Source organism: Lagopus leucura, unplaced genomic scaffold, assembly GCF_019238085.1.
Source record: "Lagopus leucura isolate 7727_CA_CO unplaced genomic scaffold, USGS_WTPT01 Super-Scaffold_100004, whole genome shotgun sequence".
Lineage (NCBI taxonomy): Eukaryota > Metazoa > Chordata > Aves > Galliformes > Phasianidae > Lagopus > Lagopus leucura.
The window spans coordinates 11,004,128-11,028,084 of NW_024962264.1; the positions used below are offsets into that span (position 1 = coordinate 11,004,128).

Sequence of the window (23,957 nt, forward strand, 5' to 3'; positions counted from 1 at the left end):
AAAGGATCAAAATAGTTAGTTGCTGAGAAAGGCTGACTTTGCATTAGAATCTACAAGGATTACAAAGCAACTGAGAGGTCTGATTTTGAGAAGCTGACTCCATACTTAGTGGCACAGATTGGACAGGACTTAGATTCTTTGAGCTAGGTGCAGAACAGAGAATGCGGTGCGTGCTCTCCTTTGCTCTAAGGCCTTCCAAATGCCTCTTAATTGGACAGTGCCTCCGTGCCGTGCTGCCTCATTCTCTTAGGACCCATCATGTACTTTCTCCTCTTTGACTTGAAATGGGAAAGGCCATACTTTGTTAAGATCTATCACTGGGGAAAACTACATATACTACTATTTGCTATAATGGTGCAAACCCATGTTAAGGCAACTCTAATGGACTGGGCTTTTATTATCTAGACAACAGAAGCCCCAAATCTGGATTCTCAGACACTTTACTAATCTTTTCTGGTTTACTTCCTTCTGTCCTGGTCCCCACAGTATTAGAGGTGCTGAACACAGTAAAAGTTGGTGTACTTGCTTTCCTTACTTGAGCCCACCAGTGGGGACAGTGTGGCATTTCTTGTGCTCCAATAATTGCTCGGGTGTCTTCATGAACTTGTGGCACACATCACACTCAAACATCCGTGTGATCAGGTGGATTTGCAGATGGCGCTCAAACATATTTTTTGTTTTGCAGACAAAGTTACAGAAAACGCATTCAAAGCCTGAAAAATGAACAAAAGGAAAAAGCATTCCTGATACTGTGGCCGGATCTACTGCATACGAGGTGACAATTTGTATTTGTTTTATGGGATGTTTTTTTTTTTTTTTACCTTTCTCTGACTTCTCTTCAGTATTCAGTGAGGTCTGAGTACCAGGCACTACAGAAATGACCAGCAGGTTGTTTGAACCCTTGTTTTTTGGAGATACATCTGCATCTTCTTTGCTGTTAGCAGAGTCACTGAGTGCTGACAGTGAAGATGAAGATGGACTGTTAGATTCACTGGGTGTCTTCCTCTCCTCAGCTGAAAAATTGGAATTAGGAGCAATAGCTAGTACAGCAGACTGTAATCCTGTTTTACATTTCAGGATGAGTGTCATTTGAAGTTAATTCAAACATACTTATAAACAAGTCTGAAATCAACTGGTCAGTTAGGGAAGCATCATGATTTCATATCCCTCCATTTTGTAAGTGTTTATACTAGCATATCCTAGAAGGTATTCTGTCTGTAATGGCAATGAAAGGAAGCATGCAATTCTATCACATTATTAAGCAAAAAAAAAAAAAAGATCCCAAGCACACACTTTGATTGGCTCAGACGATCAAGAACTTGTCACTGAGAAAAAAAGCCACGTTTTCTCCAATGGAGGTCGGGGTGCTGTTGATGGCATCGTTTACTAGTGTTCCAAATTAAGCTTCCCTCACCTTTCTGCTTTTGTCTGTCTATTGGGTAGCTCTGAGAGGAAGGGTAGAGAAGAATAATGACTGTAAGAAATAACAGCCTGGTCTCAAGATGTATCTGCTGTTGCTAGGAACTCTCATTGAGAATTAAATGATAAAAACAATAAAACAAAACATATTTAACTGGATCTAAAGCTGTAGCACTCCAGCGTTGCCTTATGTGTGCAATAAATGTGTGAAGTTGGAATCCCAAATAGTATCGCATTCTAGAAATGAGCAAGAGTGAGAGTTCTCATATAAGCCTAACCTGGTACATTCCACTCTGAGCCAAAGAATCAGAATGGACAAATTATTTCCTCCCCTTTATGTCACGCTTTATTCAGAGCTGTGTTAAAAACAGACTTAACTAAAATGTCATATTATCTATGTGATAAAGTAAGTCCTCCGATTGAGGCCTCTGCATACAGCAATATGTATCCAGCTAAAAGCTCACAAGTGGCACCTTTAAGTCTAGATAAAAATGTTGGAACGCGCTAATGAAATCTGATGACCCATGCTGTCAATAGGAAGGATGACTGGGATATCATACAGAAAGACTCACTGACCTTGGGGGCTAGAGTAATAAAAACGGAATGAAATTTAATAGCACACACTACAAGGTTATGACCTGGAAGGCCAGTAACAAGAATTTTTGCTACAAATGAGGAGAGCTTAAGTTGGAAACAGTCAAGGAAAACAAAATAAAGGAAGAAGTTGAGCAGAACACAAGATGAATACGAGCTATCAGCAAGCTAAAGTCTCCAAGGAAGGTAAATATGATCACAGAATATTACTGCGTGAGTTATTCCCAGCAGCTGCTGCTGTTTTACTCTGCCACTGCTACTTATTCCAACTAAATATGCCACGTGCAGCCATTGTTGTGTATGCCAAGAATGGGGATCTCACAAGAACACACACAGTGTAAGATCGGTACTTTCAGAAGAGTATTTCATGTAAGAAAAGGCCCAATGAATATTTAGATGGGAGAGGGTTGTTCTCCAGAAATACAGGAAGAGAATAAATACCGTGGGGAGGGGAGAAAAAGATGGAGGGGGGTGAGCTGATGTTTCAGACTGAGGGAACTTCTGGCAGAAAAGAACATGGGTGAGTTCTGATTATCACTAAGACGCATGCTGGCAATTTTAAAAAGGTACCTCAACTTGAATACCAGAAAATCTGCATGCGATCTGTCTGTGGGCATAGCGGGTCCAAAACAATTCCACTTGCCTGAAGACATATGCCAAGAGCCTTACAAACAGGCCTTTTATGAGTAAGTAACCTTACAGGGTAGGGACTGGAGGCGAGTGAACCAGAAAACCCATCCTGTCTTTTTCCCCCAATACGTGCCATATGTGTAAGCATTTGGCGGGATCTCCTGCTGAATGGCTCAATTTGACAAAGTGAATGAAGAACAGATAATTAAAAGACAAGCGATAATTAAAAGACAAGCTTTAGAAGACAGGCAGCACCTCCAATATTTTAGCCACAGCAAGTACAGCTCTTGTTCTGAGCTCTGATGCGATTTTTTCTCATGGCTATAGGTGGCATTTCTCCATCTACAAGTGGAGATGGATGAAAAAATTGGGTAAAGACAGTGCGTGTGCAGGGAGATGGGAGTAGAGTTGCAGTGCTGAAAGCTGGCACAAAAATTTGTGAGGCATTCCAATAATTTAATGTGCATTATAAGCACAACATTCTCCTCTCCTTTATCTCTTTCCACCCTTCCTATCTTCCCACTTTTACCTTCGACATAAAGAGCAATTTAATGATGGGAAAACGGCGCTGGATGCAGTTCAGCTTCAGTACCGTCAACGCAATTATTAGTAGTTTGTGACAACAAAATTCTTCTGCTTGGTGTTATAAAAGAAATCAACTAAAAGCATTCTAATTTTCTCCTCCTTAAATTATGCCGGGCTTCACTAGTTGGACTAAGCATATGGAGCTTGTTTGAAAACTGCTGTTGCTCTTATCTTTGGCTATTAAGTGACTAAGAACAGGACCAGGGAGAAGACACGGGATTTGCTCTGATACTGAATATAAAGTGACATTTAAAGTATTTCTGAGTCACAACATTAAAGAAACATCAACAGAAACTCTGAACACACCAAGAGCAAAGCTCAGTATATTATGTGTTACAACCTTAAAGCCAGATACACACAGCTAGTGCTCAAAGTTGCCTTATCAGCACTGAGGTCAAATCAGGATTTTGATGAAACAATAAATCAGTCAAAAAAACAAACAATCTATGTTAACTTCAGCAAGGGAGGAGATTTGAGGGACATGGCCAAGTAGCCCTTCATTTGTCCCCTACACTTGAAAACTGATCTGTACTAGCGGACTATTTGCCTGGCTTCACTTCAGCTTTAAGAGATCAGACCTTAATTAGCAAGCATTTCAGTGAAAGTAAAGAGAGCGCTTATCAGGAGTGTGAAGGTTGCACCTAAAAAGCAGGGAAGAGAGAGATCACAGCAGCTGGGAGGTGGGGATCGTCACCTGTGTGCTTGCTGTTGACATGAGCCTTCATATCTGCCTCTTCCATGGTGACAAAATCGCATGCTGTGCAGCAAATCGAGAACATCCACTGCTCCTTATCCACATGAAGGGACATATGACTGACAAACTGGACGTTCATCTCCGTCTCAAACCCACACACATGACAGCTGCAAGCAGAAGGGAATTCAAGAGTAAGAAGCATTAAAAAAATAAACTACAAATAGAAGAATATTATCCTTCCCTTCATTTTGAAAAAACAAACCAAAAAACCCACCCTCACTGCACAGTTCTCTTCCTCACTGTTGAATGTTCATTGGAAAATTCTTTGTCTGCTGAACTGCTTCTGAACTGATGGCCGTGCCAATGTGATTAAGGGCAGGCACAACGCAACAATCCCGTACATGCTATAATGATGCTAGATAATCATAAAGTTAATTAAAAACTACAGATTCCAGATGCTGCACATCACCTAGCTGATTCCTTTGGGCAATAAGAGGCACCGCAGCTTTGCCAAGACGTTTAGTATGGCTGATACACTGACAAACAGAAAGCGTGCTGCACGCTCTAGGAGTTATTTTCAAGCCCTGGAATGGTTCCCATGCCAAACCAGGATCCTGTGAAAAACTGCCTGGCAGTTTCAGCGTAAGCAAGTAAAAATGGGTTCAAACATTTCTTACGCTTGACTGGAAAACAGCAGTCCTCAGCTATGCAAATAATTAACAGGGAGACAGATTTCACAGCCAATGCATACGCAGAGTGATATTGAGAAGCAATGGAAGGGACTCTTTAACCTTCTGTGCAGTCCTCCTCTTGTTTTCTGGGGCCATCACAATTTAAAGCAAGAAGCACTCTGAGAGTGATTTTGTACTCTGCTTGGCCACTAGGGCGCATAGCACAATTTGCAGAACACACGGCACTGCATACAAAAAGGAGAATGCCCAAATTGCCATTTCGTCTGGGCAGTTCCTTTCAATTTTTCTGGCTCGTTCTCCTAAAAGTCTTTTTTCACAATATTGGTCACAATGTATATACCTCTAGCAAATGGGAAAATGTGTATGTTTTATTTTAATACGTTACTCTTTGATTTCATAGACTTGGTTGAAAACAACGGAGTTAATAGTGTTTTAGATTTGCCATGAATCTACATAAACAGTGGGAAGTTCCTCAGTGCAAAACTTAAATCAAAAATTACAGAGGCTTCTAGGAGTCCATTTGACTCACAGAACCATTAAAAAAAACCATCCAGAACAAAACCACACATGCTCAAGAACTCTGTCCTTCCCAATGACTATCCAAGTCAAACAGCACGAGGCAGGCAGCTAGTTCTGCTGCTTAGCACAAAGTCAGACAGACATGGGCAAGTCAAATACATTCAGTGCAATTTCACCGTGGAACACCAGAAGAGGGGTCCTGCAACAGCCTATAAAGGCAGCTAAGACAAATTCCAGTGTCTGGTGCACTAGGTCTCTTGCCTAGGTCCTCACCTGTAGTAGTAAGGGTGCTTCTTTCCATCACTGCCTTCAGAAGTGACAGCGCTGACAATGTCCTCAGTGTCTGTACTCACCAGCTTCACAGAATGGACGGTCAGGTGCTGGTTCAGATTAGCACGGCACTTAGCAGCGTAGGGGCACAAGTGGCACTTGTATTTTCTCTCTTCTGAGAAAGAAACAGAAAACCGTCCATTTCAACTTCATTTTGAAGCAAACTGTTGTTAAAGCTTCCAATAACCAAGTATGCATTCCTTTGAGTTTCTCTGAACAATTTCCTGAATAAGGTACTTTGGAAACTAGACGTTTTGGAAAATTATAGAAGTTCACAGCAATTACTCAGGAAAAAAAAAAAAACAACAACTTCATTTGGAAGTAGTTTAGGGCTATATTTTTAGCACGGCCTACCATTTGTAGTCAGATATAAAACTTTATAAACTGCAAAAGTGGGGTAATTGCTGCTCTGAGAGCTGCGGCAAAGCCAGTACAGAAACAGGTCCATAACCTGCAACTACTTCCTTTACCCAACATCTTTTATTTCAATTTTGGGTCCGCTTATTCTTGAGGTTGCCCATACGATCACTTGTAGGGTTGATGGTATTGTATTAAGATCTGAGGGTGGGCAGGGATGAAAGGGAAAGCTGCAGCATAAGGCCAGTTCTGAACACAAGCTCACAAAAAGAACAAAAACAAAAAACACTCAAAGAACAATTAAAAGAAATTAAACATGAGCTTCAGTGCTTCACAGCCTTTAAAATAAAAACAATTTCATTTCAAATTTAACAATCCTAAGTCCTGGCAGCAATTTCTTTGTGCATGCCAGGCTTCCTATTGTGAAGAGCTGATTAATAAAACAACCAAATATTACATCAGCTTTTACAACCCTCTCCGTTCAAGTGCTGCTGCTCTAAAATTGAAACATAATACAACAAGTGCTAGGGGGAAGAACTTCAATAGAGCAGCTCTGGATTAAGAAAAGTCCACAATGCCAAGGAACGAGAGCATCTGAACCTTTCCAGCGTGGCTGTACTAAGTGACATATACTGGCATTATACCAACAATATTTTTCAGTACTGTATTAGAAATTCTTGCTTTCAAGTCTTATTTTGTGCAGTGCATCTCAGCAGGCCGACAAAGTGCATCTTCCATGTAAAAACTGCTCATCTCAGTTGATTTCAATCATTGGCTTTTAGGGAGGTGGTACGAACTTGAATAGTTGCTCTTAAAAACAGTAAATAATAAGAGCAAAGGTGAACGATGGTATTAAATCCTGTCAGTTTCACCATATCTGAAACATCAAAGCCAAATCTTTTGTTGTTTGATAACATTTAAGAAGCTCATCATGTAAATGTAAGAAAGGCCGGACAAAGGCTGTGTCTTTCCTTCAGAATGGCGCTAGCAGATTTGGTTAAACAGCTGATATCTACAGGTTGATCTGCAGGAACTTGGACCAACTTGAACTTGCACGTTTTGTAAAGATTAATTACAAGCTGGCTGTAAAGAAATGTTAGCTAAGTCCCCAAGCACCTCTGCTGTGGCTATTTCCGGCCTGTTTCTGGTGTTGCCTTTGCTCTAGCAAAAAGCTGAGCATAGCCCATTCTACAGACACTCATCTGCTTATCTTCCCCCCATCCATCTTAAATAAGCTATGACGAACACAAGGATTTCCTCAGCACTAAAGAATAACATCAAAGCATCAGCTTTTACCTGTGTGCAGCGAGAGATGTCGGGACAAGGTCTGCTGTCGACCAAACACTTTTCCACACACTTCACAGGGAAAGAGCTGGTCATTAAATTTCCACGATGGCAATCCGTTTCCTGCCTCCAACCCTAGCTTTTCTGTTTCTGTGCCAAAATACATACAAACAGAAAGCTGTATTTTAACAACTCGGAAGACTCAGATTTCACTCAGCATACTCCTGTAGGTACGATATAAAACACAGCACCTTGGCTGCGTGCTCATCTGACACGAGTTCATGAAGAAAGGAAACTTTCCTATTGATGGAAAGGGAATAAATCTTTCATACCTAATCTTCCATATATACTGTAAAACACAACACTTACCAGCTAGACACAGTCAGAGTTCAACCAGATTACGTACAGAGAGAAACTCAAAAACGAGCAGGGCAAAGCTTTAAACTCGAATTTTGTTTTTGTGGAGAAACTATGCCTTTGGCTTGTTCACTCACCCACTTTCACCCAGCGCATGAAGACCCAGTCTGAGACGGTGGTTAATTTTACACTGGGTTATTATTCATACTGAAAGAAGACCTCCAAACTTTGTATTTGCTACGGATGTAGAAATGACTGCTGTACGAGCAGTCTTCCACTAAAGGAGAGCAGAAGATTGAAGAAGAGCACTGAAGAAGACCTCAGACTGAAGTTAAGTGAAGAGGGCACAGCATGCCAGTGAGTGGGTGGCACCTGGGGTAAGCTCTAATCGGTAACTTCTGTCCTCAGGCATCAAAATCCACAGCAGCCCAGAGGGCTGCCCATTGAAAAACTAAGACCTTTTGAGAAACGTTATCTTTATACAAGTGTTACCAGTTGTTCCAAGAACAGAGAGAGTCTGCTGTAGAAAATAGATACTCCACACAGCATAGAACAGTCATAAAAGACACCCTGTGAGAATGCAGAGAGGAAAAGACTGGGGACGAAGACAAACAAAAATCATACACTGTTAGAAGAAGGTGGTAAAAGCATCTGGACAGAAGGGAGAAGAAGCCAGTGTAGATGGAAGATAACAGTGATACTACCCAGACTTGTATGAGAAAGAATGTTAGCAAATCTTGTGTAAAGAAGTATTTTCTGCCAGTGTCCTGTTGTGCCTGAAGGAAGGGACCGCTGCAGGTAAGTGTCACAAAACTCAAGGGCTTTCAGCAGCTTCCTCAAAACAGCAGCAAAAGTAGGACAGAAGGAGTGGGAAAGTTGGCTTAGAACTTACCGAAAGTAGAAGACCTCCTATTTCCACTAGAATGGAAGGTGAAACACACAGAGCACCCTTCTCTAATCCCCCATCACCACCGCCCAAAACTACCTCCCCTGGTGTATGTGATAGAAGAAAAGCATTTGGCTGGTGTGTTCAGGTAAACAACAGGAGAGGATCTGAGGACAGGAGTGCAAAAACATCTTAGTGAGCTAAAGTTCTATCCTAGAGTCAGGCACAAAGCAGCAGAATCTTCATCCAGGGAAACACGAAGGAATAAGCACCCGACTTGCACAGGCAGCATCACCTACCGCTGCAAATCTGGCAGGCATGTCTAGAAGAGTCCTGCTGACAAACAGGAACCCAGCTGGCTCTAGTGTGATTTAGGTAAACAGTTGTCAAATACTGCAATTAATTTAAACAACAATAAAAACAACGCCTCATGTAGGGCAGAGATTCCACAACGCATTTTCAACAAGTTTAGGGACAGTTGTACCTTCCAGCCCCTTTCAGCTCCTGCATACAGTATTCAAGGGAGGAATTATGAGGTCACATCTGAGCACTGCCGTCCAACAACACATTTTTTTCTTACAGAATTTCTAGTTGGGAAACAAGTTCTGACTCTTCAAAATAGTCATTTTCGTGAAATTAAAAAAAAACAACAAAAAACCTCCCCAAAGGGATTGTGACCCTTAACTTCCAAAATCTTCAATAAAGAGTAATTCTTTCTGTTACCGTCCTTCAGTTCAAAACAGTGGAAAAATCTGACTCTGTACTAATGTTACAGTTATTTTAGCAGAGCTTCTTGAGTACACAATCAAAACAGCGCTTCAAAAGAGGAATATGGTAATAATTATAACAGAAGGTCACAAGGGTGCACGTTGCTTCAATATGCTCACAACAAAAACGAATTAATTGGGACACATACCAAACAAGTCGGCACAATTAGACGTAAATATGTCTCTTAACAATTCATTTCAGCATTAGTCATCAGCCTTCTTTTATCTCTCAAGAAAGAGAAATATCCTCTTCCCTATTGTGGATTTATAGCTATCAGTTCGGGGCTGCTCATAGGAAGTTGGAAAAACACCAGCTTTCTGGTTGTCTCAGGCTGGGGAGAGCTAGCCCCTTGCAAAGGTGCTACATCCTTTTCACTGACATCAAAGAAGGCACTGCAGGTGTTTTCAAAGTGTTTATGTTTACTTTACAGTCCTAGCTGTAGTACTTATTTCTTTTTCTACTGAATCTTCTCTCTATAGCCAAGTGTTTTTTCTATTCATCAGGTTTCTTTGCTTGCTCACAGGATAACAGAACTGGTCTCTGGTACCACAGGAGCCTCAGCATTTCATGGGAAGCCTTCTCCTTCAGCCTCCTGAAAGCTCTGTCTGCAGCTGAGAAACTGAAGCTCTGCCTCCATACAGTAGTCCAGGAATCATCCCCAGAGCCTACCCAGTAACTGACCTTCACAGTGACCTGAGGAATCGGGTGAGTCAGCATCCACAGTCAACCGTTGGGCTCTGCCTCTAATTAAGGCTGGTAATGGTCCAGTGACTCCGAGACCATACCACCATATTATGCACACTGTTCTCTGTGTATCCCAGTGTGCTTCAGCAAGCCACTCTGCATCATTATCTTTAAAGAATACCTCACACAGAGGGTCATTCAGTGGCCAGGAGGAAGATGGACTGAGACAACTAATGTTAAATAATAAATCACCATTGTAAGACATATCCCACAGAACCCCAACTTCCACTAAGACATCCCTATAAAACAAAAAAAAAACAAAAATAAAAAAACAAAAACACAAAAAACCACAAAAACTTGATGTAAGATTTCTGCTTTAAACAGACATTCAGCAAATTCCAAAGTTCTTACGTTAAAAAACAAATATGACTGAATAATACTGAAATGATTAAATAAGTAATAAGCTACATAGGTTTTGGAGTTTAGAACAAAATATGCTTAGTAAAATGAAAAGCCTCTAAGCTCTCCAGTACACCATTAAAAAGTAATAGAAACTTGAAGTATATTAACGGTCAGTAATGAAATTACTTTGAAATAGTTTTAGTTTTGCATGAATGATTTAAGAACTTTTTTTCCTTTTCTAAATGTAAAAGTTAATTCTCAGTGAAATGCATTGAAATACGTTTTTATGACCAACATTCCTGCCATTTTACATCACTTAGTATCACTTCCCTGCCAGCCCCAATTCAACCCTGTAACAAGCAAGCGCATTAAGGCTCACATTCGTTCAAGGCAGGGTTAGAAAGGGCTGGGACTGTCCCCTTTAGAAATGCCTTAGCCTGGCTTTTGTCAAATGCTGAGAAAGGGTACCCCATCTGTTTGTGAAGATGAGTACAAAGCGTGACCTGAATACATAAACTGCTGAGAGTCACTCAATCAGCACTGTGAGTGCTACAAGTTCTCACATATAGAAAAACTTCACAATAAAGGGGAAATATCTCTGAAAGTCTTTGGAACTTTAGCAGTCAGCTGATAACTTCTGGTACTGCCAGCCTGAAGTGGATTGCCGCTAGCCTGTCCTCTGTCATCCTTCAAGCACCTCGCTTTTACCCAAGAGGGACATAGACTGTATGCAGCTGTGTATGAACGTCACAAGAACCCATTTTTAGGATTATTTCTATTTTGTTGCATCTAAAATAAGTTCAAGAAATTAGTTATTCAGAAACAAGGTATTCAGGTCGAGCAATCATGCAAACACTGTTTTTAAGAACTTCATTTGGCTAAAGATTCTTCTCTCTGCATTTATCTATGTTACTACAACGTCTTCCTGCGCTCTGTGCTCTGCATCATAAAAGATGCACTTTATTGCATGGGAGCCTTCCACTTTCGTGTTCATCCATCACCTTTTGCAAGCATGCAGTATATTTAAAAATTGAGCTCTCCTTTCTTGGAACACGTAATTGAGTCTTTGCTGCAAGCCTGTTTGCTGAAAGCCTGAGAAGGGCTTGTGAGCTCAAAAATACACTGACTATATGAAACTGCAGCACTCCTTTATAAAAAAAAATAATCAAGAAAAAGGTCACTGAGGTGATAAAGACGTTGGCTTTTGTGAAAAGTGTAAAAACAAAAGATGAACTGTAAAGATGCTTCTGCAGAGAGACATGGGAAAAAAGTGAAGCCCACTTTGCTGCTAATACTGAGTGCATTTCTCCAAACGGACATCACAGGCATGGTGAGAAAAATGAAGCCTGAGTCAAGGCAAAGATAAGGTAGTCGATTCAGTGACCTGGAAGACAAATCTGCTTCCCTCCTTTGTTTCAGGATTGACAGCTATTTAACTTCACTTACACAAACAGAGGACTTGTGACTAAGCAATGGGGTTTGTGATAACCTTCATCTGCATTATAAAGCTTTCCGATCGGCTTTTACTGTCTGCTTTAAACTCAAACTTAACAACAAACAAGAAAACAAAAATCTTCTACTTCTAAACTTAAATCAGTTTATGTTTGTAAATTCTGTGGCCGGTGGCTGAAGCTGCAATAGTTCTGCAGTCATTTGTTGAAATAAATTATTTTTATAACAACGTACACTACAACAACACATTGAGGATTGCACTGCACAGCACTATCTATGACCCACTGCCTCGCAGTAGGATAAAACAGTGTTGTCTTGCTGGCAATCTCATTTCATACACAATAAGGTAATCCAAAATTCCTGTTGCATACAAAGAATGGCCTTTAGCTGTAACATCACTGACCAGAAAGCAGTAGAAGGGTCCCTCTAACTCCCTGCACGGGCTCCAGTTGTCTTTTCTCTATCATTCACAGCTATTACAGTGGAAAAAGTCAGGTTGGTTTCACAACCATAAAGGAAATAATACGGATGATCTGTTTTTAAGACTGATTTAAGACACTGCAAGAAATGATGTGAAGCACCAAAAAATCCCCCCCAAACAGGTTTCTGAAAGTTTATCCAGTCACTGTTAGCCAAGAGAGCAGTCAATCCCTTCAGCAGCAAAAGCTCCATGATAATAATTTCTGCTTGTTTAGAAATAATAGCTGTAAACAAAAAATAAATTCTGTATCCGTTGTTAGATAAAAACTTGCTAATGTGCCCTCTGCTGTCTTTGCATGCCATACCTTATTTCAGTACGATACCACCCTGCAACAATCTCTCTGTGATAGCTGGATAAGCCACCGTGGTGAATTTGCACAAGCTCCCATCCAGCTCCCTCCCAAGCAGGTGCCTCTTACATTTTGCTCACCCCGCTTACGCTGTTTGGAATTTTGTTTTGGTTGCTAAAACAGTGAATCCAAATGAACTTATGAAAGTACTGTTTGCTTCTATTGTTAAAGAATACAATTAGTTAATTTTTGTAATGCCAATGGGTTTCTTCCTTTTGAGTTTCTTTCCTACAGTTGTTTAAAACATGCCTCCTAAGAAACCCTTTTCAAAATTACTCAGAGACTGTCATGTACATTTAGGACCATTATGGTATCTGTACAAACCTTCTTTTTTTTCTTCTCTTTTTATTTTGGTCACTATGCCAATTTCTGTTTGCAGTGGGGGTATTTCTCCCATAGAGAGCAAGTAGTAACACAGGTCACTTAGCAGGGCCTAACACTAGTACTCTCTAGCCGGAATTCAGATAGAAATAAAGGCAAATAAGCCTTCGGATTACATTTTTTCTCCCTGGCTCCTTGACTCCTTTCTAGAGGACTGAAAGGTGCCTCACTAAGGAAACTGTGAGCTGGTGACCACAAACATCAGTGGAGGAATGCAAAATACAGCCCCAAGCACAGACTATCTCTTTCTGACCAGACAGAATTAAGATTCAAAACTAGATGGAAGTCACTGCAAACATTCTGCAAAAGCCACCTTGCTTCATTTTGCAAGCTGCCAGGGGACAAGTGCCACCCCCCACAGACCGTGGTTGCTGCTGTAAAAGAAAATGTTTCCACCGCTATTACTGCAGATTCTCTGAGTGATAAGCAGTGAATCTGCCATTTCCTTGAAGCCCTTAACTTGCTCCTCCACCCTTCTCCTGTCATAATTCCTATCACAAACACATCTACCTGCAGACCCATCTTTAATTCCTTCTGTGTCTGCATGGTTGCATGTCAGGTATGGGATGCACTGGGGCAGTTGGTGAGATGACTGCACGCACTGGACTCGACTAAAATATCCAGAGATCGGGAGGGAAAATCCAGGAAAACTGAATTACAGTCATAGAATGGCTTAGGTTGGAAGGGACCTCAAGGAACATCAAGCTCCAACTCCCCTGTCACAAGCAGGGCTGCCAACCTCCACACTTAATACCAAACCAGGCTGCCCACAGTTTCATCCAACCTGCCTTTGAACACCTCCAGGGACGGGGCATCCACAGCCTCCCCGAGCAGCCTGCTCCCGAACCTCATCGCTCTCATAGTAAAAAACCTCCCCTTGACATCCAACCTAAATCTCCCCTCCTTCAGCTTAAAGCCATTTCCCCTTGTCCTGCCGTTATCTACTCTTGTGAAGAGTTGACTCCCCTCCTGTTTGTAGGCTCCCTTTAGGTACTGGAAGGTCACCTCGCAGCCTTCTTTTCTCCAGGCTGAACAAGCCCAGCTCCCTCAACCTGTCTTCATAGGGGAGGTGCTCCAGCCCCCTGATCATCTTTGTGGCTCTCCTCTGGACCCTCTCCAACAGCTCTCTGTCTTTCTTGTTCTGGGGGCCCCAGACCTGGATGCAGTACTCCAGATGGGGCCTCGTAAGAGCAGAGTAGGGAGAAACTAAAATCATTCTGTAGAAGAAAAAATTCTGTCTTCTGCTTTGTTTAAATTCATTTTCCTTTTGTTTTTTTGTTTTTTTTTCCCTCCAATCTATCCCAATACCTGATTGATTGATTTTCCATTTAATTTACTCTTAGACAGACAAGTATTGTAGAAGACAACCTTGCACAAGATAAGATGGGTGAAGATGGAAAGTACTAAGGTAATTCTGAAAGAAACGTCACGGAATGATGTGTTCCAATTCCTTTCCCAGAGCTGAAGAAGTCATTTTAAAACCTGTCTTTCTATTTCACGTTAAGTTTGTACTAAGAAAAGATTCATATTCAATCTGGCTCAATGCTGATGCTTACTTTTACAAAATCTTCTGATATTACGATAGACAAAAGAGAATATGAGACTTCATACGACATTGAAAAACAAACAGTCTATAAAACACAGCATGCTGAGTATTAGCCAAAAGTCTGATCTATCAATTCTGAGGTTATTTAATGAGCTTCACAGCTTTGCTGCTGAATTTATATCACAGAATTACAGCTGGAAGGCACTTCAGGAAGCCATTTGTTCTTTCCCTCACCGAAAGGCACACCCACCACACACCAAATGTACCTATCACTTCTGACAAGTGTTTGTCCAACACTTTTTTAAAAAGCTCTCCAACGATACAGAGGTTCCACAGTCTCCTGTGACTGTTGCTGCAGTGCAAAGTCACCACACTGGCCAGGAAGTTTTACTTTGCTGTTTAACTTACATCTCCTCAGTTGTTATTTAAACCCGTTATTCTGCACCTTACGTGAACGTAGGCAACATTTATTCCTTTTTTCTGAAAGCTTTATATATTTGAATACCATTACCTTGTATCTCCTCTTTTGTTCTCCAGAATAAACAGACACAAATCCTTCAGTCTTTACACACAGCTCATGGTTTCCCATCCCCTGAGCACTGCTGTGCTGCACACTGTTCCTGGGTTACAGAGCACAAAATTGGATTCAGGGCTCCAGCTGCAGCGCAAGAAGTACCACATGTGCCTTACAGACAGCATTTCCCACATCTCAGAGGGATACTGCCCTTTCTGCAACATGTACACTGTCAGCTCCACATATGGTGTTTGACCAAGACTAATTCAGATCTCTCCCTTAAGCTGCACTGCCTGGCCATTCATCTCTCCCCACATTTTGTGGCACTCATCATTCATCCAAGTACAGAATTTTTCCTCGCTGAATTGACCGCTGTTTTCCAGACCACTCCTTCATTTCCTTGAGGGAAGGCAGAACTCCAATTCCATCCTTTGCAGCACTTACTTACCTACTAGCACGGTGTCACCTGGACATTTAATAAACACAATTCCATCACCCACAACATGAATGAAAGAGCTAAGTAACATGAGAGCAAGAGCAGACCCTTGGAGAATACCACTTGGTTCCCAGGGTTTCACAGCTATGCTAGTTACAGCTTCTCTCGCTCTAGGTCTCCCTGCTAGCTCTGTGCACCCTGCAGGAGGCAGTGCCAAAGGCTTCAACGTGGCCCAAGGGGTCGATTTTCTTTCTGGATCTGGCAACAACCATTGTTAGGCTTCTCTCCATACAGATCTCCATGTTTGTTACACCTATACCTCCTGAGGCCAACTGCTGTTATTTTGCCGCTTTCCTTCTTCCTGTCCTGAAAATCACATTTTATCAATTCGTGGCCATTCTTCACCTTCCGTCACCCAAATCAAAACACAGGTCCCAAGAACTGGCTGGACAGCCTTGTGTTGTCCTGGTTTCCCAGAAGACAGCTTAGGCAAAATCCCACATTTCTTATTCTGTGCTTTGAATGAGTGAAGCTGCTCAGCAAGCCCTTCTCAAATGCGACCTCCACTTGTGACAAGCATTTATTTAAAAAAACTGATAACTACAACTATATTTTTTTTTAAAGAAAAAATGAAGAAACAAAAAAAAAAACCAAAAAGCAACTACCAAACATTTGCTGTCAAATAACTGAGACTCAGAAACCACACTCAAAAATGCTGAGAGGTGCCAAACCCTGCCATATTCAAAGGGTGAAGAAAAACAAATACTAAGTTTTGTTTTCCATATCAGATGAAACAGTTCCCTTTGAGCATTTTGCCTTGGATTTGATACTTACGAAATTAAGAGTTTCTGCTTGCCTGGATTTAGTGGATGAGGTCTATTATTATCCTGAATGAAACCAGAAAATAATTGTTCTGAGTAAAAGCACTTTCTTCTTCCCTTACCGTCAGGCTCTTCCCGCTTCAAGAGGAACAAACACGAAATGAAATGAAAATAGATGTTTTTGTCTGCATGAGAAGACCGTGTGCAAGAGGGGAAAAATTACCACGTACAAAGGCAACCCATAATAGGACAACAATCACGACTTTCCAGATAGGAGGGCCTTTAAAGATATCCATTAGACGTGGACCTGAATGTATTTTTGGGGGGTCTATTTTAATTAACTGTCTTCATATCTTGAAGGTGCTGTAACTAATTGGCAAAATAATTAGTGAAGTGACTTCACCGGGAAAAGAAGTAGTCCTGTATGCCCACAGCAGTTCTTTCACGTGTGCAGTACTGAGAGAGTGGCCAATTCACCAGTAGTTTCATGTGTTCGTCAGAGGGATCCAGTCACACTGCCCTTGGCTGCTGTGGGAATGGCCAATAAGTCACAATTGTTCACAAAAATATGAACACACACACATTGGCACATTCTGCATACTTCAGCTGTCTTATTTTAGCCAAGAGGAGATTTGATCATTTGAAATGGTCTGTTCTGCATAATACGTTCTGTTTTGAAAGGGGGCTTGTTAGTTAGAAGTGCAGTGGCTACTCAGGAGATGGGCACCATTACCACATCACAGATCTGCAACACGCTAGATGGAAACATGCTTGGCAGCAGACCCAGAAAAAGCTGAAAGAGAAATGCAATGCTGTAACCAGTTGCAGCTGGCTTGGTTAAGACTGCATTAAATGAACTGAAACTTTGGAACCCCCTTTTCATGGGCCGCAGGGCAAGCTGGTTTTCAAAGTAGCTGGGTGCGCAGGAAAAGAAGGCTGCACCCGAGCAGATGATCATGGGAATCTGAAGGCAGGATGCTATAGATAAAAGCATACTAGAGCCAGAGCCACTGTCACACAGTTTAGCACTGAATCATATTGAACAAGTTAAGCAAAATCTGTCTCTCTTTGGAGAACTATGCCAAGCACTGCCCACTTCTGAGCAGTTCAACTCACTTTCCTAGAATCACTTTCTACAAGTTGTCAGTTATCTGTCTCTTGCTATCACACTTCAGAGAGCAGGCACCAAAAGTGTGCAAAGACAAAGAGCATACACCAAGTACCGTGTACCCCAGAGACATACTTCTGATTGTGAAGAATCAAAACACAATGCACACTGGATGATCAGAAACTCCCATTAGTTATTGAAATCAACCTGCTACTCTGTCACAAGTATGTTCCTACCAGCTATGACACTGCCACAAAGTCTGGATTTGTCAGAGGGAGATATCTCTCATTATCTCCATGTATCTATGTCAGTTCATACACGTACACAAGTAAAAGAGTACCTGGTTGAATTTCACCCCAGACTTGTATCAGAAAAGGAATAAAATTAAAAGGTTGCTTTTCAAAACAAAGAGAACTAGATTTTTCAAGGGTTAATGAGTAGCTAACACTGCATTCTGCAGGCGTGATGATCGCAGCGTGGCATCTACCTCTAGCCCCACCTTCAGCAGTCGCATTTCACAGTAATACTGAGATGGAAATGAACAACAGGACCGAGTGCCTGGTGGAGGAAGCCCTGCATAGTGAATTAAGTGCCACTCTACATTATTCCACCCTGTTGGGAAGCCAACAAGGGTCAGGCATTCCCATCATCGGGAAAGTGAAGGGGTTACCTGAACATCCTGGATGGGCAGAGCTAGTAACTCAGACCAAAACTGAAACCAAATGAAACAATCATACGCATCAATAATGGAATAAAGCAGGGGGGGAAAAAAAAAGTTCTGTATAAGTCATTTCATGTAGAAGTATACTTCCTCTGCAACTATACGGGCAATAAAAATTGCTGTTCCATCACAGGACCAGAAAATGCTGCCAGGGTCTTGAAATATTTAGACTTTAAAGAAAGACTGAAGTGTAGCACTACTATTAAGAGATAGGAGCATGTCGTACAGAGAGCCTGAGACAGCTAGGATCACTCAGCCTGGAGGGAACATCTTGGTGGGATCTTTTCATGTGTATATAAACCCGAGGGTGGGGAACAGAGAAGATAAAGCCAGGCTCTTCTCAGAGATGCCCTGTGGAGAAGCGGCAAAGGTACAGATTGGAACACAGTAAATCCCATTTAAACAATATAAAACCCCACACTTTTTTACTGTGCTGCAGTGGTCTTGTACTCACACAGGTTGCTCCACAGATAGCTTATGGAATCTTCATCCCTGGAGAAATTCAAAACCTCCTGTACAAAGAATCACAGAGTCCTGAGATGGAAGGGACCACAAGGATCTTCAAGTCCAACTCCTGGTTCCACAGAGGACCACCAAAATTCAAACCCTATGTCTGAGAGCACTGTCCCAAATGCTCCCTGAACACCGGCAGCATGGGGCTGTGACCACTGCCTTGGGGAGCCTGACCATCCTCGCAGTGAAGAATCTTTTACCCAACCTGACTGTATCCTGATGTAGCTCCATGCCATTCCCTTGGATCCTGTTGCTGTCACCAGAGCAGAGCTCAGTGCTGTCCCTCTGCTCCATGTGAGGAGCTGCATGCTGCCATGAAACCCATCCTCAGCCTCTGCTCTTGGCTGAACAAACCAAGAGACCTCAGCTGCTCCTCATACAACTTGCCCTCCACACCCTTCAGTGTATTCATAGTCCTCTCCAATAGCTTTATGTCCTTCTTATATTGTGGTGCCCAAAACTGCATACAGTGCTCGAGGTTAAGCTGCACTAGTGGAAAGCAGACAGAGACATGGTCTTTAACAGCCCACTGATCCTGCCCTGAGCACCAAAGTTGAATTAGATAATCACCAGAGGTCTCTTCCTACCTCAACCATCCTGTGTTTTCTCTCAAAAATAACAGTCCAGAGGTTCTGCTGCTGTGAATGTGCAAGAAAATTGATAGCTTGTAATTGTACTCTTAACTCCTAGCTTTCCTTTAAACATTCTGGTATTTAGGACTGTGAAAAAAGCCTTCATAAAGTGAACAGAGGATTACCTATAATGTGAAGTTAGAGGCTTTTCCGCAGATGGAAGCAAACAACTGTAAGAAGGTGTGAATTGTTCTAATTAACTCCATGGGCACATAGCTGGAAAACTACACAGTGGCAATTTAAATGCCAGCATTTCATTGTCAAGCACTTCAACAGAAATCCTTAGGGTCTGTATATTTCACAGTCCCCTAAGGCGTAGCACATTTTCCAGGGTGACAACAGTGCCACAGAAATCAAAATCAAAACCTTGAGGTCTCCTTTCTACAGTGCAGGTACAGTGATCTCAGGAACAACACCAGTTAAGGTAATAATAGGAAGTCTAGCAGCATACTAAGTGAGGCCAAGGGAAAAAAATCATTAGCAACTTAAGGAGAAAGGGAAACTATAGCCAGATGCACTCTAATTTCAGGTCTGTTTCATTTAAACTCTGGATGCCTTAACTAACCTAGAGATTACCCAAAATTCAGACCTAGTTGCAATAAATGGATGCAGAAGTTCAGTTTGCTGCAGAGCAGAGGAGGCCACAATCACAGCACAAATACTACCAGAAATACAACATATGAAATGGGCACGTTTGTAGGTTGGACAATCACATACGCAGGATTACAACATCTAGATTACAACATAAACCTTAAAAAGGGAGATTAGGCATGAAGAAATGTATGGGAACTGCTGAATCATGGCCTGAACCTCTGATTGATCACCTGAGACAAGCACTGAGTCAGCCACAGGAACACAGGTGAAGGCAATTCAGCTGTGCTGCAGGAATGGGGTGGAGCCTGGCTGCACCTCTCCTAGAGCCATTTAAGAGCTGATTGCCAGGAGGGAGGGATCTCTTCTGGAGATCCATTCTGGTGGAGTTTTATAAGTGAGCCCCGGACATTGGTAAGCATCCTGTCTTTTCTGCTTTGGTGTAATAACTGCGTAGCCAAGCTCTCTAGCCTCATAACTATAACATCTATACATTCATTGACTGGACAAGAAACATGCAAGCTACTTCATTCTAAAGAATGTGATACCTATGCAACATAACAAGCTTAATTATTTACCTCATTAAATTAAAACTTCAAACATTCAGGAGGTATTTTCAACTACAGTCACAGATGATAGTAAAAAAAAGCAGTCACAGCTGCATCAAGGTAAGTTAAACACCAAAGTTTCACAGAGCTGGAAGATACTTCCCTTTACCCTGCTCAGATCCCAGCATTCCCACAAACTACTAGAAAAAGAGATTAGCCCACTAGATCCCGTAATTCTGCTTACAAGGTGCCCACTTAGATGTTGGTACCGCTGCAATGGAGAACGTGCAAAGATGTGGCCCTGAGAGCAGGCAGATCTGTCCTTTTAGTTATTGAAGCTACTGTAGAATTGCCACTTTAGAGAGAAATAGAAGGAAGGTGTGAGCATGAAGAGAACAGGAAAAAGCATTCTGTAGCTCTAAGCATATATGAATCACTGTTACATGTTTTAATATTATGCCACTAACTGCATTAGCAGTAAAAATACGACTGATAAAACTGTTACATAGTTCCCAAATTTAATTTTTTTTTTACTGATCTGTGCAACAGGTATAATACTAGCTTTTCAGCATTTCTGAAGAGGGAGCAGAGGCTATCTATCATCTTACAGGTCCCTGAAGAGCATAGAGACACCATGATAGGAGATGCTGTGATGCATTTTAGAAATGGAACTTGTGGACAAAAGCTATATTTGCTTTATTTCGTTAAAATAAATACTAGTGAAATTAGGTCTTGTACCAGTGGATGGAATTCAGAGAGTCAGGACTATTCATGGACTACAAGACCCAAAAATCTATGTCTTCCAATTCCAGACGTCTATCTATTTAATCCACATGAGATTCATTTACCACAATCAAAATAACAATTTGGAAAGTCATAGTAAATTTTCACGAAACGATGGAATTAAAAATATATATATTTCATTTGAGATTGCTAATGAGTACCTCAAATCAACGTGAGGCAAGCAACATCGCTTTGTGGACAGTTCTACATTTGAAAGCATTTCCTTGGAGTTGTTTGCCTTCAAAAGGGAGCATCATGGAGTGTTTATTGGCTCAAGACTTGGCCTGGGAGAAAATGAAAGTATTGCATCTTGTGAAGGCAAGACAGCTGGCCTCTCCCTGCTACCTCTCATCTCCTGACTTAAATTTGCAGTTCTGGAAGACAGGAACAAAGGAGTTCGAGATGAAATACCAAAGCCAGAAGCTGTCACTCCAAAAGAACAGGCTTACTTTGGACTATAAGTAAGAGTTTGTACTGTCATTGTATTTGTCAAGTGAACTACAGAAGTTCCAACAACCCATCGCTACTGCAGATCAGCACCTAGCACCAAGACATCGCTGGATCCAGGAGTGGTGAGGCACTTTGCTTTGCTCTGTTTGTACATCTGGCTGGCTGGCCCTCTTTCCCCATTTTCTATCATTTTTTTTCCCTCTTCTTTTACTCTTTGAAGTAGCCATTGCCTAATATTGTCTTACCTGTAATGCTTATTAATCATAATTAGCAAATTAGCCAATTTTACTTCCAAGTACAATACTAGTTGTTGTAAAGAAAGCTGTCAGAAATCTGATTGTGCATTATGCCTCCAAGTCCTGGGTGACTCCACCGCTGTAGTGATCCCTGCTGACTAGGGGAGGTGCGACTTAGGAGACAGAAAAAGATTCACCACCCTCAAACTCTACTGTGCGGGACCAGACTATTATCTATAGATTCAACTGTTTCACTGCTGCATGTTGACAATATAAGTGAAGGAGAGCAGAAGTTTCTTTCTTTCTTTCTTTCTTGAGAAAACAATGAAATGTTGTTATACTACATGCAGATATGTGTGGAGAAAAAGATACTCCCCAAACCCATGGTTGGAATCTTTGACAATATTCATAAATTACTGAAAAAGAAATAGTGAATGTCACCTATCTGGATTTCGTGAAGGCAGGTTTGATTTACAGAATGAGTCAGTGAGGTAGTGGAAAACTATTAAAACACATTAAAGATTGGCTAAGGGTCAGGAACACCAGCATAAGATCAAGTATTTAATTTATCTAGAGATTTGGACTGAACTACATCGTCTGGCTTACAGTTGGACTGTTTTCTGTCAAAAGAAAGCAGTCATTTAAAACAAGGGATGAAAATGCCCTTTTAAAGCAACTGTTTGAAAAGAATATTTTCATTTCTTCTCCCTACACTTTGCTAAGCCAAAAAAGGTAATTTATTTAATTTATTGTTGCTCTTCTTAAGGGAAAAGGCCGAAACTACTGAATTGTTTTGAATGCGTTTTTGCATTGGTTGCAGCTTTGATTCTATTGTAATTTTTGGGCAAATTGTGTTTGATGTGGGCAATATTTCAATATTTATTTTAATTGTTGAGCAAAAGTGAACTTATACGGATAGTAGTAGCAATCCAAAATAGTCTATACATCTGCAATTAACTTTGTATGCTTACTAAACTACAAAACACTTTAGGAAGGAAGGAGAATAGTTCGCCAAGTCTATCCAATACTTTTGAACTATAGGAAATCGCTTTATTTCCTTCTCAAATTATTAACAGTTCACCACAGATTATCAGGGAGTTATCATTACTTCTGCTGGACCACTGAGTCCCTGCTGACAGCCGTGGGAAATTTCTTTTCCTTGGTTACCAGACTTAAAAGCTGCTAACTACTTATTCTACTAATCGTGCTAACTATTTATCCTGCCTGTGATACTGCTGCTGATCAGGATTACATCACCTTTATCTCAGGCTCTTACTCCCTCCCTACGTGCCCCAGTCAGCGCATTGCTTTCACTCATCTTTTAATTGGTCTTTCCTAATTATTTCATACTCTTCAAGGATTCTGTATACGCAGTGCCCTACCAAGTGTGCTCTTCCTCTAAAATTCCTCATCTTGCAATTTCCTAATAAACTGACTATAAAGAGAATTGGATTGCACTAAGAAGGAAAGCACTAGGCTGAAGGGCTGCTACCGTGTGGACTGACAGACTGAACTGTGGACTAACCATACCTAAAAATCCTCCTTAGTATCTTCAGCATGAAAAAACAGCAGAAATATGCAGAAATTTCAAAGTACTAAAGAAATAATTTTGACAGCTACAATAGTAAGCGACACTATTCAAATTAGAAGGTCATATACTTATGAAGTTGCAACAAAAACTGCTCTTACGTGCTGTAGAATCATGAGCTGAAAATATTAATGGAGAAGAAAACCTTGTTAGTATTTGATTAGTAAATGAATTGCAAGTCATCAGAGTGTTGGAGTTAAAAACCGTGATTAATCGAGGGAGGTATTTCCAATATACATAAAAGAAGATTTCATGCCACAGAAGAAAGTAATTTGTAAGATCTTCTGCAAAGTAGCACATCTAGTTGACTGCACGTATTTGCATAAATTAATTTCCCTAAACAGGGGCAGAAAAAGGCTATGATGGTGGTCAAGGAATGGAATCTCTGTCATATTAACAGAAACTAAAAGATGTTGACTGGTTTACTTGTCCAAAAATAAAGACCAGATTAAGGGGGCACAAGGTAGCATATCAAATAAGCCCACAAAAGGGAAGAATTATCACAGCTGAAGGACAGCATTTGGTAGAAGATAAACAGTAGAACTTGCTTTGAGTAAATTCTGGCTGAGGGTGGTCCAGCTCTTACCAAGAGTGAGCTTCTGAAAC

General features: G+C 41.2%; 1 protein-coding gene and 1 long non-coding RNA gene across 7 annotated transcripts in view; one reads left to right on the top strand and one right to left on the bottom strand.

The window, feature by feature from the left end:
* LOC122180401 overlaps positions 1-23,957 on the top strand; it is a 60,900-nt gene that overhangs the window by 30,066 nt on the left and 6,877 nt on the right. Inside the window, exons 10-12 of the long non-coding RNA XR_006179047.1 lie at positions 686-775; positions 9,639-9,820; positions 20,844-21,649. This is a non-coding gene — a long non-coding RNA (uncharacterized LOC122180401). The remainder of the gene's footprint in view (positions 1-685; positions 776-9,638; positions 9,821-20,843; positions 21,650-23,957) is intronic.
* Positions 1-23,957, bottom strand: part of ZNF827 (zinc finger protein 827) — a 107,173-nt gene that overhangs the window by 6,385 nt on the left and 76,831 nt on the right. For 3 of the 6 annotated variants that reach the window (XM_042872026.1, XM_042872025.1, XM_042872029.1), the window contains exons 9-13: positions 7,117-7,254; positions 5,407-5,578; positions 3,923-4,089; positions 822-1,013; positions 536-713 (exon numbers count right to left, since the gene is read on the bottom strand). In XM_042872026.1, the coding sequence (XP_042727960.1) occupies positions 536-713; positions 822-1,013; positions 3,923-4,089; positions 5,407-5,578; positions 7,117-7,254 (847 nt within the window). Of the gene's footprint in view, positions 1-526; positions 714-821; positions 1,014-3,922; positions 4,090-5,406; positions 5,579-7,116; positions 7,255-23,957 lie in introns of all 6 variants that reach the window. The other 3 variants (XM_042872031.1, XM_042872030.1, XM_042872028.1) reach the window with 2 other exon arrangements.